Source organism: Herpailurus yagouaroundi, unplaced genomic scaffold (assembly GCF_014898765.1).
Source record: "Herpailurus yagouaroundi ecotype Mexico unplaced genomic scaffold, PumYag 163, whole genome shotgun sequence".
In the NCBI taxonomy this organism is placed as follows: Eukaryota; Metazoa; Chordata; class Mammalia; order Carnivora; family Felidae; genus Herpailurus; species Herpailurus yagouaroundi.
This window is the reverse complement of record NW_024412404.1, coordinates 32,488,385-32,503,079: the sequence shown is the minus strand read 5'-3', so window position 1 is coordinate 32,503,079 and position 14,695 is coordinate 32,488,385. Positions and strand designations below refer to the sequence as shown.

The window sequence follows — 14,695 nt, the reverse complement described above, 5'->3', positions numbered from 1 at the left end:
CACACACACACACACACACACACACACACACACACACACACACACACTTGAGACCAGGGAAGAGCATTCCAGATCCAGGTGATAACCCCTCTTCTTTTTGTATTCCAGAATGATCCAGGTTTTAGATCCACGGCCTTTGACAAGTTCAGTCATGCCAGTGGATGTGGCCATGAGGCTCTGCTTGGCTCATTCGCCACCCCTGAAGAGTTTCCTGGGCCCTTATGATGACCTCCAGAGAAGAAATTTTGTGAACAAATTAAAGCCTCTGAAACCGTGTCTCAATATAAAACAGGAAGCCAAATCACAGAATGAGTGGAAGCGTTCACACGAGCAAGCCAAGAAGCGGGTTGTGTTTGCTGACTCCAAGGGGCTCTCTCTCACCGCCATCCACGTCTTCTCGGACCTCCCAGAGGAACCAGAGTGGGATCTTCAGTTTGATCTCTTGGACCTTAATGATATCTCCTCTGGCTTAAAACTCCATGAGGAGAAGAACTTGATTTTAGATTTCCCCCAGCCTTCAACGGATTACTTAAGTTTTCGGAACCACTTTCAGAAGAATTTTGTCTGTCTGGAGAACTGCTCTTTGCAAGAGCGAACAGTGGCTGGAACTGTGAAAGTGAAAAACATGAGCTTTGAGAAGAAGGTTCAGATTCGTATCACTTTTGATACCTGGAAGAGCTACACTGATGTGGACTGTGTCTACATGAAAAATGTGTATGGTGGCTCAGATAGTGACACCTTCTCATTTGCCATTGACTTACCCTCCATCATTCCAACTGAGGAGAAAATTGAGTTCTGCATTTCTTACCATGCTAATGGGCAGGTCTTCTGGGACAACAACGAGGGTCAGAATTATAGAATTGTCCATGTGCAATGGAAACCTGATGGAGTGCAGACACAGATGGCACCTCAGGACTGTGCATTCCACCAGGTGCCCCCCAAGACTGAGTCCGAGTCATCCATTTTTGGCAGTCCGAGGCTGGCCAGTGGGCTCTTCCCAGAATGGCAGAGCTGGGGGAGAATGGAGAACTTGGCCTCTTACCGATGATTAAGTAACCTTGGTGACTGGCTCTGACCTGGTATATTTCCCATGTAATTCTAGGTCTATATTGCTCAATATTAGGAAGTCTTGGCTACTTTCCTTCAGTAGGTTTAGTTTTGAGCTTCCGAGACCTGGCTACAAAAAGATAGCCACTTGAGAATTTAGTGTTGGGGTCTCTACGATGATACTGCCCAATTTTGCTTTGGAGGATCAAGTAACAGCCTGGAACCCTATTTTTGTAAAAGCAATACTGTTCCAATGCCCTTTCTCCTTCCCTCTCAATTCACTAGCTTTCATGTTGGGCAAGGAAAGGTTGAGAAAGGACAGCTGATGGTGATGGGAAGCTGTGTTAATGGTATGAGGAATGTCTAAAAAGTGTACACAAAGGGCTCTGCAGCTCATCAGAGGAGGAGCGGGAGGTCTGGTATTTTGCTGTTGGTGAGAAAAATGTAAGGTTACTTTGTATTTTTAAGTTGGTTTTACAGTTCTCTCCTAAGGAAATAATGTGTAGAGGTGGAGGAGAGATTCCATCTTCTGTATTCTTGCGGAGAAAAACCAAACAAACTTTAGGGGTGTTGGGAGGTATTGGAGAAAGGTGAATGAATTATAACTCGGGAGAATCAAGATTTTAAATGAAGTCTTTCTTTTCAAACATGATTTGTAAGAAAGCATGATTTGGGGAAAGTTTAAGCGAATCTGGCTTTGCAGTCCTCGTGTTATGAGTGATCTTGTTTGTGACCAAGGCATCACGCTCAGATTCTCAGTACAAAATGCTGCCTGACCAAAACCCCACACCATCATCAATGGTTAACACCTTGTGGGGATTCTGTCGTGTCAAGGACAGCTCTTTGCAAGTGCCTTGATGAAGCCAGAATATTGTGCTGTTCCCAAACATCTGAAGGGTCATCTGATAACTCTTGAGTGTTTGACTTTGTGAGAAAGTCCACTCTGTATACTGGCCTCCCTTTGGCAATACTGTCATATCTTTGGGAGCGTCGTCAGTATACACAACTCGCATCCTTCATATTGAAGGTGACTCATTTTTCTGCCACACTTTTTCGATGTGATGTTGGAAATGAGGACTGACATTGATTCTCAATTCAAGAATCCAGTACCTTACACATGCAAGTAGCAATGTATTTCTTGCCTATATTTGTCTTGTTGTTTTAAGTCTTTCTACCAATTTCTTTAAGTAAAAAAAAAATTTATTTTTAATGGATGTGGATTGTTTGGATGTGTTGTAATATACTTGTTTGGGGTGTGCATAAATCCACTCTGTAAGATCCTAAGAAGAGTAGTCCTTGAATGTTTGCTTCTGTCATCGGGCACGTCCATTGAGAGGTATTCAGAGAATGCAGTTAATTTTAACACATGATCTGCCATGCTGGAAAAGTACTATTGGAATAACTCTGCCGTGACAGTATTTGAGGTTTGGCTAGCACCCACAATTTTTCTACTCTAAATATTTCACTCTCCTAGAGCTATCCTTTGTGAACTTCTCACTTGAAGAATAAAAGTGTTTGATACAAGATCTGAGTATGTGTTCTCTCTCAAAGTCACAGCTAGTCAAATAAGAAACCTTCAACTGAGATTCTCCTGTTTTGTGTTAGAACAACTGAGCAAAGATAGTTTGGACCGGGAACTGGATTCACCTGAAGGTATTCACATGGTTCCAGACTCAATAGTAAGGTCACTTCCTACCACCTGGCCACTAGGGGTAGGGTCCAGGGGCAGTGACTTCAGCTGCTGTGACTGTCCCCCTGACTGTCCCCATTTGTGCTTACTGCTCTTCACACACACTCTGCTGGGGCAGGGTTCTCTTGGTGGCCGCTTCTCAGCTTTAAAATGGGGAAGGAGACCACGTGGGAAGAGCTGGAGTGGCTTCTACCTCATCAGCTCCAGCACCTTCCTGAAGGGGCAAAGCTTGGAGCTGCACAGAGGGCACAGTGGGCATCAGCCCTGGACTAAAAGGAGAGGCTAGGCTCCTTGCAGTGAGAGGCAGGAGGTCTATGAAACTTAGTTGTAGTTCTAGTTCTCGTGTAAATTCCAGAAAGGATTCTGCATGGGCTATCTTAAACTTAAGGTGAAACAAATGGCCAACCTATGGAAAAGGCCCAATTATGAAGAACGAATTTTATAACCTCTTTTTCATCAGAAGTTGTAAACTACAGGCCTGCAGGCTGTTATCTGGCCGCAGGTGTAATTTGTTTGACACACAGCGTCTATAACCAGGATCTTAGCCTAGATAGGAAGATATTTCACCTCTTCCCTTTGGAAGAATTTTAGGGGTTTTTCTAGTACCTAAAAAAGTGCTTCACAGCACGCTCAAAATTATACCCTGTACAACATGATCAAGATGACTATGGCCTTGAAAATGTAAAAATTAAAGTCGAGATTACTCCCCTCAGAACTCCTCTGGTACAAAACACCTAAAAATGATACAGAAACTTTTTAAATTATACTTTAAGATAATAATAATAATAATATTTTAAAAGCATTGGTGAGCTAAGAAGAAAGGAAGGGTGGCCTTAAAGGCCTACTCTGTCTCCTAAATAAAAAGCAAAAGCAGGACCCCAGACAGTAAATGCATACCAAAGCTGGACCTGTCCTGAAGTCACTTTTTAATCCCCTGGTGACCAACATTAGTCTTTAACATCAATAACTGCTAAGGGGACAGAAATGAAGGTAAGTGCCCATTAAGCTGGGAGGTGGTCCCAGTGAATATCTAGCATAACTGGGATAAGAAAGGATACAACTTCACCAAGAAAATAATACAACGCTTCTTACAAAGAAATTCAACTAGGAGAGATGCCTGTATCTCTGGGTCGAGGGAAAAAACTCTTCTTAAAATTCATAACCACAATTTGGCCCTCACATGGATTTGCAATCTGAATTCACATTCCTTGCCTTTTGAAAACCTCAAACCAAAAATTTATTAAAAATGGTCCCTGGTTGCAGTACCCACAGGTGCTCACTAGAAGCAAACACAAGTACTCTTTGTAAAAGTATGCCCTTAACCTAAGCCCCAAAGAATTTTCATCAAACATGAGTTCATAAACAAAGCAATAAAAAGACAGGTCTCTGACAAGGTGCATGAAGAAAAAGTAAGAAAGCTAAAAAAAGGGAATTAAAAAATATAATTATAGGTATATCATAAATAAATAATAGTGCATTATGAACAACTTTATGCTAACAACTCTGAAAACTTAAAGTGGAGAATTTCTAGAAAAATGTGTTGTATCAAAATTATTTCAAGAAGAAAGAGAAAACCTGATTAGTCCTATAAACATTTAAGATTAGTAATTTAAAACTGGTGGCTTAAGACTTCAGCCAGGTCATGATCTCGCGGTCCGTGAGTTCGAGCCCCGCGTCGGGCTCTGGGCTGATGGCTGGGAGCCTGGAGCCTGCTTCCGATTCTGTGTCTCCCTCTCTCTCTGCCCCTCCCCCGTTCATGCTCTGTCTCTCTCTGTCCCAAAAATAAATAAACGTTGAAAAAAAATTAAAAAAAAACAAAAACAAACAAACAAAAAAAAAAACTGGTGGCTTAAGGGATGCCCGGGTGGCTTAGTGAGTTAAGCATCCGACTTTAGCTCAGGTCATGATCTCGCAGTTTGTGAGTTCGAGCCCTACATCAGGCTCTGTGCTAAAAGCTCAGACCCTGGGGCCTCCTTTGGATTCTGTATTTCCTCTCTCTCTGCCCCTCCCCTGCTCATGCTCTGTTTCTTTCTCCCTTTCTCTCAAAAATAAACAAACATTAAAAAAATAAATTAAATAAATAAAATTAGTGGCTTACAATCTACTCACAAAAAAAACACCTGGTCCAGATATTCTTGCAGGTAAGTTGTATCAAACATTTAAGGATCAAATATTTCTAATTTTATATAAAATATTCTAGAGTATATCAAAAAGAGATAACATTCCTCAGCTTATTCCTGAGTTAGCATAACCTTGGTACTGAAACTTGATGGGAACACTATAGGAAAGGACAAGTGTAAAGCAATCCTAGTTATTGACAGATACAAAAACTGACAAATTATTAAAATAAATAAAATGTATAAAATAATATATTGTGATCAAGGTGGGTTTATTCTTTGAATGAAAGATTGGTTTAATATTGAACATCTAGGGGCACCTGGGTGGCTCAGTTGGTTGAGTGTCCAACTCTTTGATTTTGGCTCAGATCATGACGATCTCATGGTTCATGGGATCAAGCCCTGCATTGGGCTCCGTGCTGACAGCATGGAGCCTGCTTGGGATTCTCTCTCCTTCTCTCTCTCTCTGCCCCTCCCCCTCTTGTGCATGTGCATGCACTCTATCAAAATAAATAAATTTAAAAAAAGAACATCAACTGTAATTTGACACATAAATAGGTTAAGGGAATAAAAATATATAGTCAGCTCAATAGATGTAAAAAAGGTTTATAAAATTTTATACCCTTCATGAAAAAAAAACCCTGAAACTAGGAATAAAGGGAAATTTGGAAAAAGATATATACTAAAAATAAAAACAAAACCTGCAACATCATACTATGGTAAACGTTGAAACTCCTTTTAAGATAAGGTCCTCTATTGGATGTGGAGAAACGGGAACCCTCTTGCACTGTTGGTGGGAATGCAAATTGGTGCAGGCACTCTGGAAAACAGTGTGGAGGTTCCTCAAAAAAGTAAAAATAGACCTACCCTATGACCCAGCAGTAGCACTGCTAGTAATTTACCCAAGGGTTACAGGAGTACTGATGCATAGGGACACTTGTACCCCAGTATTTATAGCAGCACTCTCAACAATAGCCAAATTATGGAAAGAGCCTAAATGTCCATCAACGGATGAATGGATAAAGAAATTGTGGTTTATATACACAATGGAGTACTACGTGGCAATGAGAAAGAATGAAATATGGCCCTTTGCAGCAACATGGATGGAATTGCAGAGTGTTATGCTAAGTGAAATAAGCCATACAGAGAAAGACAGATGCCATATGGTTTCACTCTTATGTGGATCCTGAGAAACTTAACAGAAACCCATGGGAGAGGGGAAGGAAAAAAAAAAAGAGGTTAGAGTGGGAGAGAGCCAAAGCATAAGAGACTCTTAAAAACTGAGAACAAACTGAGGGTTGATGGGGGGTGGGAGGGAGGGGAGGGTGGGTGATGGGTATTGAGGAGGGCACCTTTTGGGATGAGCACTGGGTGTTGTATGGAAACCAATTTGACAATAAATTTCAAAACAAAAAACAAAAAAAAAAAGAGAGAAAGAAAAAGATTAAAAAAAAAAAAAGATAAGGTCCTCTGTCATCACCTCTCTGTGCTGGAAATCTGAGCCAGTGAAGTAAAGCAAAAAAGAAATAAAAACAGGATTGGTAGGAAAGAAAGAAAATTATCATCATTTACAGATAGTATATTTGCCTGCACAGAAATCCAAAAGAAGCTACTATTACATTATCAGAATAAATATGAGAATCAGCAAGGTTGTTGGATATAAATTGTAACAGCTTACAAAATGGCCCCAATGATGTCAACCTTTTGAGATTCATACCCTTGAGTAATCTCCTCCAATGCTGTGTACCAGAGTTGCTCTGTGTAACCAACAGAATACAGTAGAAATTATAGCATGTCACTTCCAAAACTAGGTTATAAAATACACTGTGGCTTTCATCTTGCTTGCTGTCTTTTGCACTCTCTCTCTCTCAGATTCACTTGCACTAGGGGAAGCCAGTTGCCTTGTCATGAGCAGCCCTATTGGGGTTGCCCATGTGGTGAGGAACTGAAGACTCTTAACAAGAGCCATGTCAGTGAGCTTGAAAATGGGTCCTCCAGTCTCAGTCAAGATGACTGCACTCCTGGCTGACATCTTGATTACAACCTAATGAAAGAAGTTAAGCCAAAACTGCGCAGCTAAGTTGCTTCTGAATTTTTGACTTAAAGAGATAATGAGATAATAAATATTTGTGGGTTAAAAAAACTATTTATTTATTTTGCAGGGGGGGGGGTGCAGAAAGAGGGAGAGAGAGAATCCCAAGCAGGCTCTACGCTGTCAGGGCAGAGTCCCATGCAGTCTCACGAACTAGGAGATCATGACTTGAGCTGAAATCAAGAGTTTGATGCTCTGCCCACTGAGCCACCCAGGAGGCCCTAAATGTTTGTGGTTTCAAGTCACTAAATTTGGAGTAATTTGTTACTCAGCAAGAGTTGACTAATACAAGGATCAACACCCAAAAGTGAACTGAATATCTATCTATATACATGCAATAAGCAGAAAAGGTAGTTTTTGAAAAAAAGGGGATACTTTACAATAGCAGTAATGATATAAAAACTCTTTGGAATAAATATACCAAAAGTTCAGCAAGACGTTTATAGAGAAAATTATAAACATATATTTACAGGCAATAAAGAAATTTACAAATAAAAAACTATTCTATATTCATGGTTAGGAACACTTAATATCATGAAGATGTTTACCATTCTATGCGATGCCAATCAAAACAAGATATCAATAGTCTTTTTTTTTTTAAGGAATTTGACAAATTGCTTCTAAAATGTGTGTGGAAGTAGAAAGAATCCCAGGAAGAGTCCAGAAATTCCTGAAGATGGGGGGGGGGGGAGACCTGGTCTAGCAAATATCAAGATGTCTTATAAAATTATAGTGACAGATACAACGGGGTGTAAGCTCAGGGATGGACAAATTTCTAGTGGAACAAGACAGAATGCCCAGAAATCAGCCCACATATAGATGTAGGCTCGGCTTGTGACAGAGCTGGGAATGGTACTAAAGTGGGAAGAGAATGGACTTCATGGTAACTTATGCTGGAATGAATGGTTTCAACACGTAGAAGCATGAAACCAGGACCCTCCTACATGCCTTGCTCTAAAAGCACTACCAGGGGCTTAAATCATTAGGGCGAAGGGGCAAACTTTTAAAACTTTTTGAAGAAGATATAGAAGGCTTTTGGGACTTTGGAATGGGAAAGGATTTCTAAGATAAAGGAACACACACCACAAGGAAAAAAACTGATAAATCTAACCACATGAAAATTTAGAATTTTTTTTTTAAATCAAAAGACAAGATTAAAAAAGTGAAAAGATTAGCTACAAACTGGGAGAAGCTATAATTGACAAAGGACTAGTATCCAGAATATATAAGGAACTTTGACACTTAATAAGAAAAAAATCCTATAGAAAACAGGCAGAAAGACTTGAATAGATATTTCACAGAAGAAGAAACATGAAAGGAAATAAATGTACAAAGAGATTCTCCACTTCATTAATAAACAGGGAAATGAAAATGAAAACTACAAAGAGGATACTATTTCATATCCCTCTGAATGGCAAAAGTTAAAACATCTGTAAACAAGCATTGGTGAGCTTGTAGACAGTGGGTCTCATACTCTTGGTGAATGTATAAACCTGGTATGACCACTTGGGAGACAATCTAGCATTGCAAAGTTGAAGGTGCACAGCAATTCCACTTCTGTGTGAATATCCTACAGAGAAACTCCTGAGTGTGTATATCAGGGCATAATATAAGTATGTCTGTAACAGTATTATTTGTAAAAGCAAAAACTGAAACCAACACAAACGTCCACTGACAATAGATTGGATAAATAAGTCCTGTTATTTCAATGGAATACAAAGCACAAAAGTAAAAATGAATGGCAGCTAATCCTACCAACACAAACGAATCTCAGACATAAAGCTGAGCAAAAAGTAGGTTACAGAAAACAGGTAGAGTAGGATTCATTTACATAAGGTTCAAAACCCCACGCATTTCTGAATATGCATAGTGGTTACTTCTGGGTGGGGGGGGGTGGAGATGGAGAGAATTGGGGATGAGTTAAAAATATTGCTAACACTTTCTTCCTTAAGCAAAATTCTTGTATATACATTATATATATCTCACAAGTAAATAATACATTAGAATAAAAAATTTAAGGTTTTATTGGTACCTATAAGCACAGAGAAATTTTCCCATTCACATTCTATATAGAACTTTTATTTTCAATATTTTTGAGGGGGAGGGGTAGGGATGATCTCTTTTCTATGTAACCCTTAAGAATAATAAATTGTTTGGGCGCCTGGGTGGCGCCGTCGGTTAAGCGTCCGACTTCAGCCAGGTCACGATCTCGCGCTCCGTGAGTTCGAGCCCCGCGTCGGGCTCTGGGCTGATGGCTCAGAGCCTGGAGCCTGTTTCCGATTCTGTGTCTCCCTCTCTCTCTGCCCCTCCCCCGTTCATGCTCTGTCTCTCTCTGTCCCCAAAATAAATAAACGTTGAAAAAAAAAATTAAAAAAAAAAAAAGAATAATAAATTGTTTTGGAACATCTGGGTTTTGAAACCATTGTACTACCAGATCTTAGGATGTGGTTTGAATATGTGACAATGGCCCATTTTTACGTGTTTTTCCTAACCTTCTTTCCAGGTGCCAGACTGAATCAAGCTGAGTAGATGTTTCCTTTGTGTTCTCATTGCTGCTGCATAAGTAAAAATAGAAGCTATATCCTTAGGTATTTCTATTCAGGACCAGCTATTCACTAGCTTCTTGGTGCTTACACCTGAGGTTCTAGATGACAGAAAGGGCAACCCTATTTAACATGGCAACTACCCTCCACTAACATTCTAAATGGAGTGAAAGCCCCTTGCTGGTCCTACCACCTACAATTATACATCACCCTGCCTTTCTGAATCCCAGCACAGCCTTCCAGCCCTTATTTACCTACACTAAGAGTGCATCAAACTTGTGTACAGAAAGGCACCCTCCCATCTGGGGATCAGTTCCAACTGCATTATATCATTATCTACTTTCTGCGTGCTTGGAAAGAATGATCAGGCCACACCTGTGCCCGAAACTTGCCATTATAGCAACAAAGGGTATAGATGCTACGCATCACAAAAGGATACAGCTATAAAGATAGCCAGTGGGGGCTCTTGGCTATTTGCTGGTACAGGTTCGCATAGCCCATTTGCCCTACTCATGCTCTGTTAATGGATCTAGGTATGAACAGCTCAGGTGTGGGTCCCCTGAGTCAGAGGAGCTGGTGAGTTACATGCTTATACCTAGTCTTCCAGCATATATATTTATATTTAATGCTTATTCATTTATTTTGAGAGAAGGAGAAAGAGAGGCCGAGAGAGAGGGAGACAGAGAGAATTCCAAGCAGGCTCCACACTATCAACATGGAGCCTGACCCAGGGCTCGATCTCATGAACCACGAGATTGTGACCTGAGCAGAAATCAAGAGTCAGACACTTAACTGACTGAACCACCCAGGCACCCCCTCCAGCAAATATTTTATCCCCGCCATTTATAATGCTGACCAGAGTCAAAGTAACTAAAAATGGCTATAACCAGAGACACACACAGATTCAAATGTCCAATTATGTACACCGTAGGATGATGCAACTTTCAAAATCAATCTCTGGATATACCTTAGCTAATAGTCTATAAACTATTTGTTCCTATGTTCATTTTTCTGGATTTATGATACACTCTCTTCATTGTGGAAGCTGACACTCCAGCTCTGACTGTTTAGGTCATGTGGAATCAAACCTAACATCTAGCCAGAATCTTGATTTAGTTTCTATCAAAGTTCTTAGCTGGAAACTTTAAAAAGTGGAAACAAATCCCCAAAGCAGCCACCCTGGAAGTAAACAACATAAAATATATGTGCACATTTAAACTATTTTCATGACAACTGTCATTGTCATAAAACTGTTTTTGGATTTGAGAGCTTTATGTCGGAAGTGTTTACTTGAAATGCCTGCTGCAGGTGGATGTGGATGTTGTCACTGGATGCCTATGATTTAAGATATGATAGAAGGTAGATTCTCTTATTTCTCAAAGGTTGACACTGCCTTGAAATGTTCTTTTTGTTTTTCCAACTTTCAAAGTCTGGTCTCTCATCACAAATAGGTTTTGTTTTTACATATATATATATATATATATATATATATATACGCACATATATATATACATACATACATACATATATATACACACACACATACTTTATGTTAACATGTTTAATATCAAATTTATATTTAATATATATATAAAATTAACAGCATACTAAAGTAATAAAATAAATCAATAATGTATTTAATATAAAATTTGATATACTTTATTATATATAAATTTTATTAAATTTTAGCCAAGGGAACTCAGACAGAGATGAACTGGGTATTGGGAAAGGTGGAGAGGGCACAGGAGAAAATAACGCCCTTGTTTTCATTTGGGACATGGGAAAATGATGTCTCACCACCTGGAGCCCATACATGTATCTCCTTCTAGACTATGCTTTGGTACCCCTGGACCCCTGCTTCCCCAACTGAGCCCACCTCCAGGGCCTGTCCCTGTCTCTGCTTTGAGTGTGTGCAACTGAAGGTGGACTACACCTTCACATGGACAAGGCTTGGACGTGTGGGCTGGAGTGTCCGCTGCATAAGAGTGAGAGGGCGCAGGGGGCACCTGGGTGGCTCAGTCAGTTACATGTCCGACTCTTCTTTCTTTGTTCCTTCCTTCGTTCCTCCCTTCCATCCTCCCTCCCTCCCTTCCTTTCTTTAAATTTACATCCAAGTTAGTTAGCATGTAGTGTGATAATGATTGCAGGAGTAGAATCTAGTGATTCATCCCCCACATATAACACCCAGCGCTCATCCCAACAAGTGTCCTCCTTAATGCCCCTTGCCCATTTAGCCCATCTCCCTACCCCAAACTCCTCCAGCAACCCTCAGCTTGTTCTCTGTATTTAAGAGTGTCTTAGGTTTTCTCCCCATCTCTGTGTTTTATATTATTTTTGCTTCCCTTTCCTTATGTTCATCTGTTTTGTATCTCAAATTCCACATATGAGTGAAGTCATATGATATTTGTCTTTCTCTGACTAATTTTGTTTAGCATAATACACTCTAGTTCCATCCATGTTGTTGCAAATGCCAAGATTTCATTCTTTTTGATTGCTGAGTAATATTCCAGCGTGTGTGTGTGTGTGTGTGTGTGTGTGTGTGTGTGTGTGTGTCTGAGAGAGAGAGAGAGAGAGAGAGATCTTCTTTATTCATTCATTAGTTGATGAATGTTTGGGCTCTTTCCATACTTTGGCTATTGTTGATAGTGCTGCTATAAACATTGGTGTACATGTGCCCTTCAAATAAGCATTTTTGTATCTTTTGGATAAATACCTAGTAGAGAAATTGCTGGGCTGTAGGGAAGTTCTATTTTTCATTTTTTGAGGAACCTCCATACTGTTTTCCAGGGTGGCTTCACCAGTTTGCATTCCTACCAGCAGTGCAAAAGGGTTCCTCTTTCTCCGCATCCTCAGCAACATCTGTTGTTGCCTGAGTTGTTAATTTTAGCCATTCTGACCATTGTGAGATGGTATCTCAGTGTGGTTTTGATTTGTATTTCCCTGATGATAAGGGATGTTGAGCATTTTTTCATGTGTCTTTTAGCTATCTGGATGTCTTCTCTGGAAAAGTGTCTATTCATGTCTTTTGCCCATTTCTTCACTGGGTTATTTGTTTTTTGGCTGTTGAGTTTGGTAAGTTCTTTATAGATTTTGGATACCAACCCTTCATCTGATATGTCATTTGCAAATATCTTCTCCCATTCAGTCAGTTGCCTTTTAATTTTGCTGATTGTTTCCTTTGCTGTGTGGAAGCGTTTTATCTTGATGAGGTCCCAATAGTTCATTTTTGCTTTTGTTTCCCTTGCCTCTGGAGACATGCTGAGTAAGAAGTTGCTACGGCTGACATCAAAGAGGATTTTGCCTGCTTTCTCCTCGAGCATTTTGATGGCTTCCTGTCTTACATTTAGGTCTTTCATCCATTTTGAGTTTCTTTTTGTGTATGGTGTAAGAAAGTGGTCCAGGTTCATTTTTCTGTGTGTCGCTGTCCAGTTTTCCCAGCACTACTTGCTGAAGAGACTGTCTTTATTCCCTTGGATATTCTTTCCTGTTTTGTCAAAGATCAGTTGGCCACATGTTTGTGGGTCCACTTCTGGGTTCTCTATTCTGTTCCATTGATCTGAGTGTCTGTTTTCATGCCAGGACCATACTGTCTTGATGATTACAGCTTTGTAATACAGCTTGAAGTCCGGTATTGTGATGCCTCCAGCTTTGGTTTTCTTTTCCAAGATTGCTTTGGCTATTTGGGGTCTTTTCTGGTTCCGTACAAATTTTAGGATTGTTTGTTCTAGCTCTGTGAAGAATGCTGGTGTTATTTTGATAGGGATTGCATTGAATATGTAGATTGCTTTGGGTAGTATTGACATTTTAACAATATTTGTTCTTTCTATCCAGGAGCATGGAATATTTCCCCATTTTTTTTGTGTGTGCCTTCTTCAATTTCTTTCACACACTTTCTATAGTTTCCAGTGTATAGTTTTACATGGTGGGTATTGTTATAACTACTTTACATATAAGAAAGCTGAGGCACAGTGAGGTTAAGTAACCTACCCAAGGGTACACAGTAAGGGGCAGAGCTGGGATTTGAATCCAAGAAGTCTGATTCCAGTGCATGAAAACCTCCTCTCCTAGGTGTTCTTTTCCTTCATCATGTCTCATAATTATAGTTTTATCTGAAACATGATGTTGGGTGAGACCTTTCCTGTTGTCTTGGAATGGCTGCCAAGGCCCAAAGGTGACATGGCAGGTCCTAAGCACTCCATGTTTCTAAGAGAGCTCGCAATCAGTTTCTCATATTTAAAGTGGCAGAACTGGCCCTAATACCTCACCCCTGCCTCAGTCCAGGTGTGTGTGGAGAAGGCTGAGCTGGAGAAGGGGGCTGGGTTTGGTCCTCAGAATCAGCTTGGGCGAGGAACAGAGCTCCTGGTGAGTGAAAGGGGTATATCCTCCTTCCTCTAAGACAGAACTGGAGGTGTGCTTTGGGGATAACTAGTGTCATATTTCCTGGCTGGACATCTGCTTGGGCAGCAGTACTACTGTCTGCACTCTATTTTTGTCCCCGGGCGAGGTGGGGGGGTACTTTGAAGGAAGAAGGCAGGGCTAAAGAAAGGATGACAATGGGGCAGGGTCTCTCCCATGGCTTAGCATGGCAGGAAGCTTGAACTTCCCATGGGTCCAAAGGACACTGAGGAAGGTAGTGGCCCCACCCAAGATGGCCAGCCTCTGGATGAGGGACAACAACCCTCCAGCAACAAGCGTCTGTGAGGTGGGCTATAGGTGGCAAGGGCTACGGGGTAGGGAGAAAGAGCTCAGGGGCCCCTCAGCAGCAAAGTCCTCTGGGAGGGCCGCAGGCTCTGGGTCAGATATGAGAGTTTAAACTGGCCTGGGCTAAATTTCAATAACTGAAAATGACAGGAAGTAATAGAATCTGTCTGAGATGTTTTAAGGGGAGCAGATAGGGAGGGAGATCATTTGACAGCACAGGTGAGAAGAACATCTGGAAAAAATTAAAACTATGTCATATTTACTTGTTGATTTGGAACTTCTTAGTGAACTGATATATGTATTTAACTGTGACTTCACTTATGGACCTTCTTCTCATATCTAGTCTGTAAGTTCTATGAAGGTAGGACCTGTCTGTCTCATTTAGTGCTCTGTCCATAATATCTAATACAGAGCTCAGCAAAATAAACGTTCACTGCAGTGAAGAGCAAAAGATGTCACTGCAGGCGTGGGGAAGTTTAACTGGGCATTAATCCTGGCATTCCAG

General features: G+C 40.6%; 1 protein-coding gene across 1 annotated transcript in view; it reads left to right on the top strand.

Moving 5' to 3' along the window:
• Window positions 1-2,573, top strand: part of PPP1R3C (protein phosphatase 1 regulatory subunit 3C) — a 4,690-nt gene extending 2,117 nt beyond the window's left edge. The window contains exon 2 of the mRNA XM_040485849.1: window positions 109-2,573. Coding sequence (XP_040341783.1) covers window positions 109-1,048 — 940 coding nt within the window. The 3' untranslated portion in view covers window positions 1,049-2,573. The remainder of the gene's footprint in view (window positions 1-108) is intronic.
• Window positions 2,574-14,695: the final 12,122 nt, after the last annotated feature.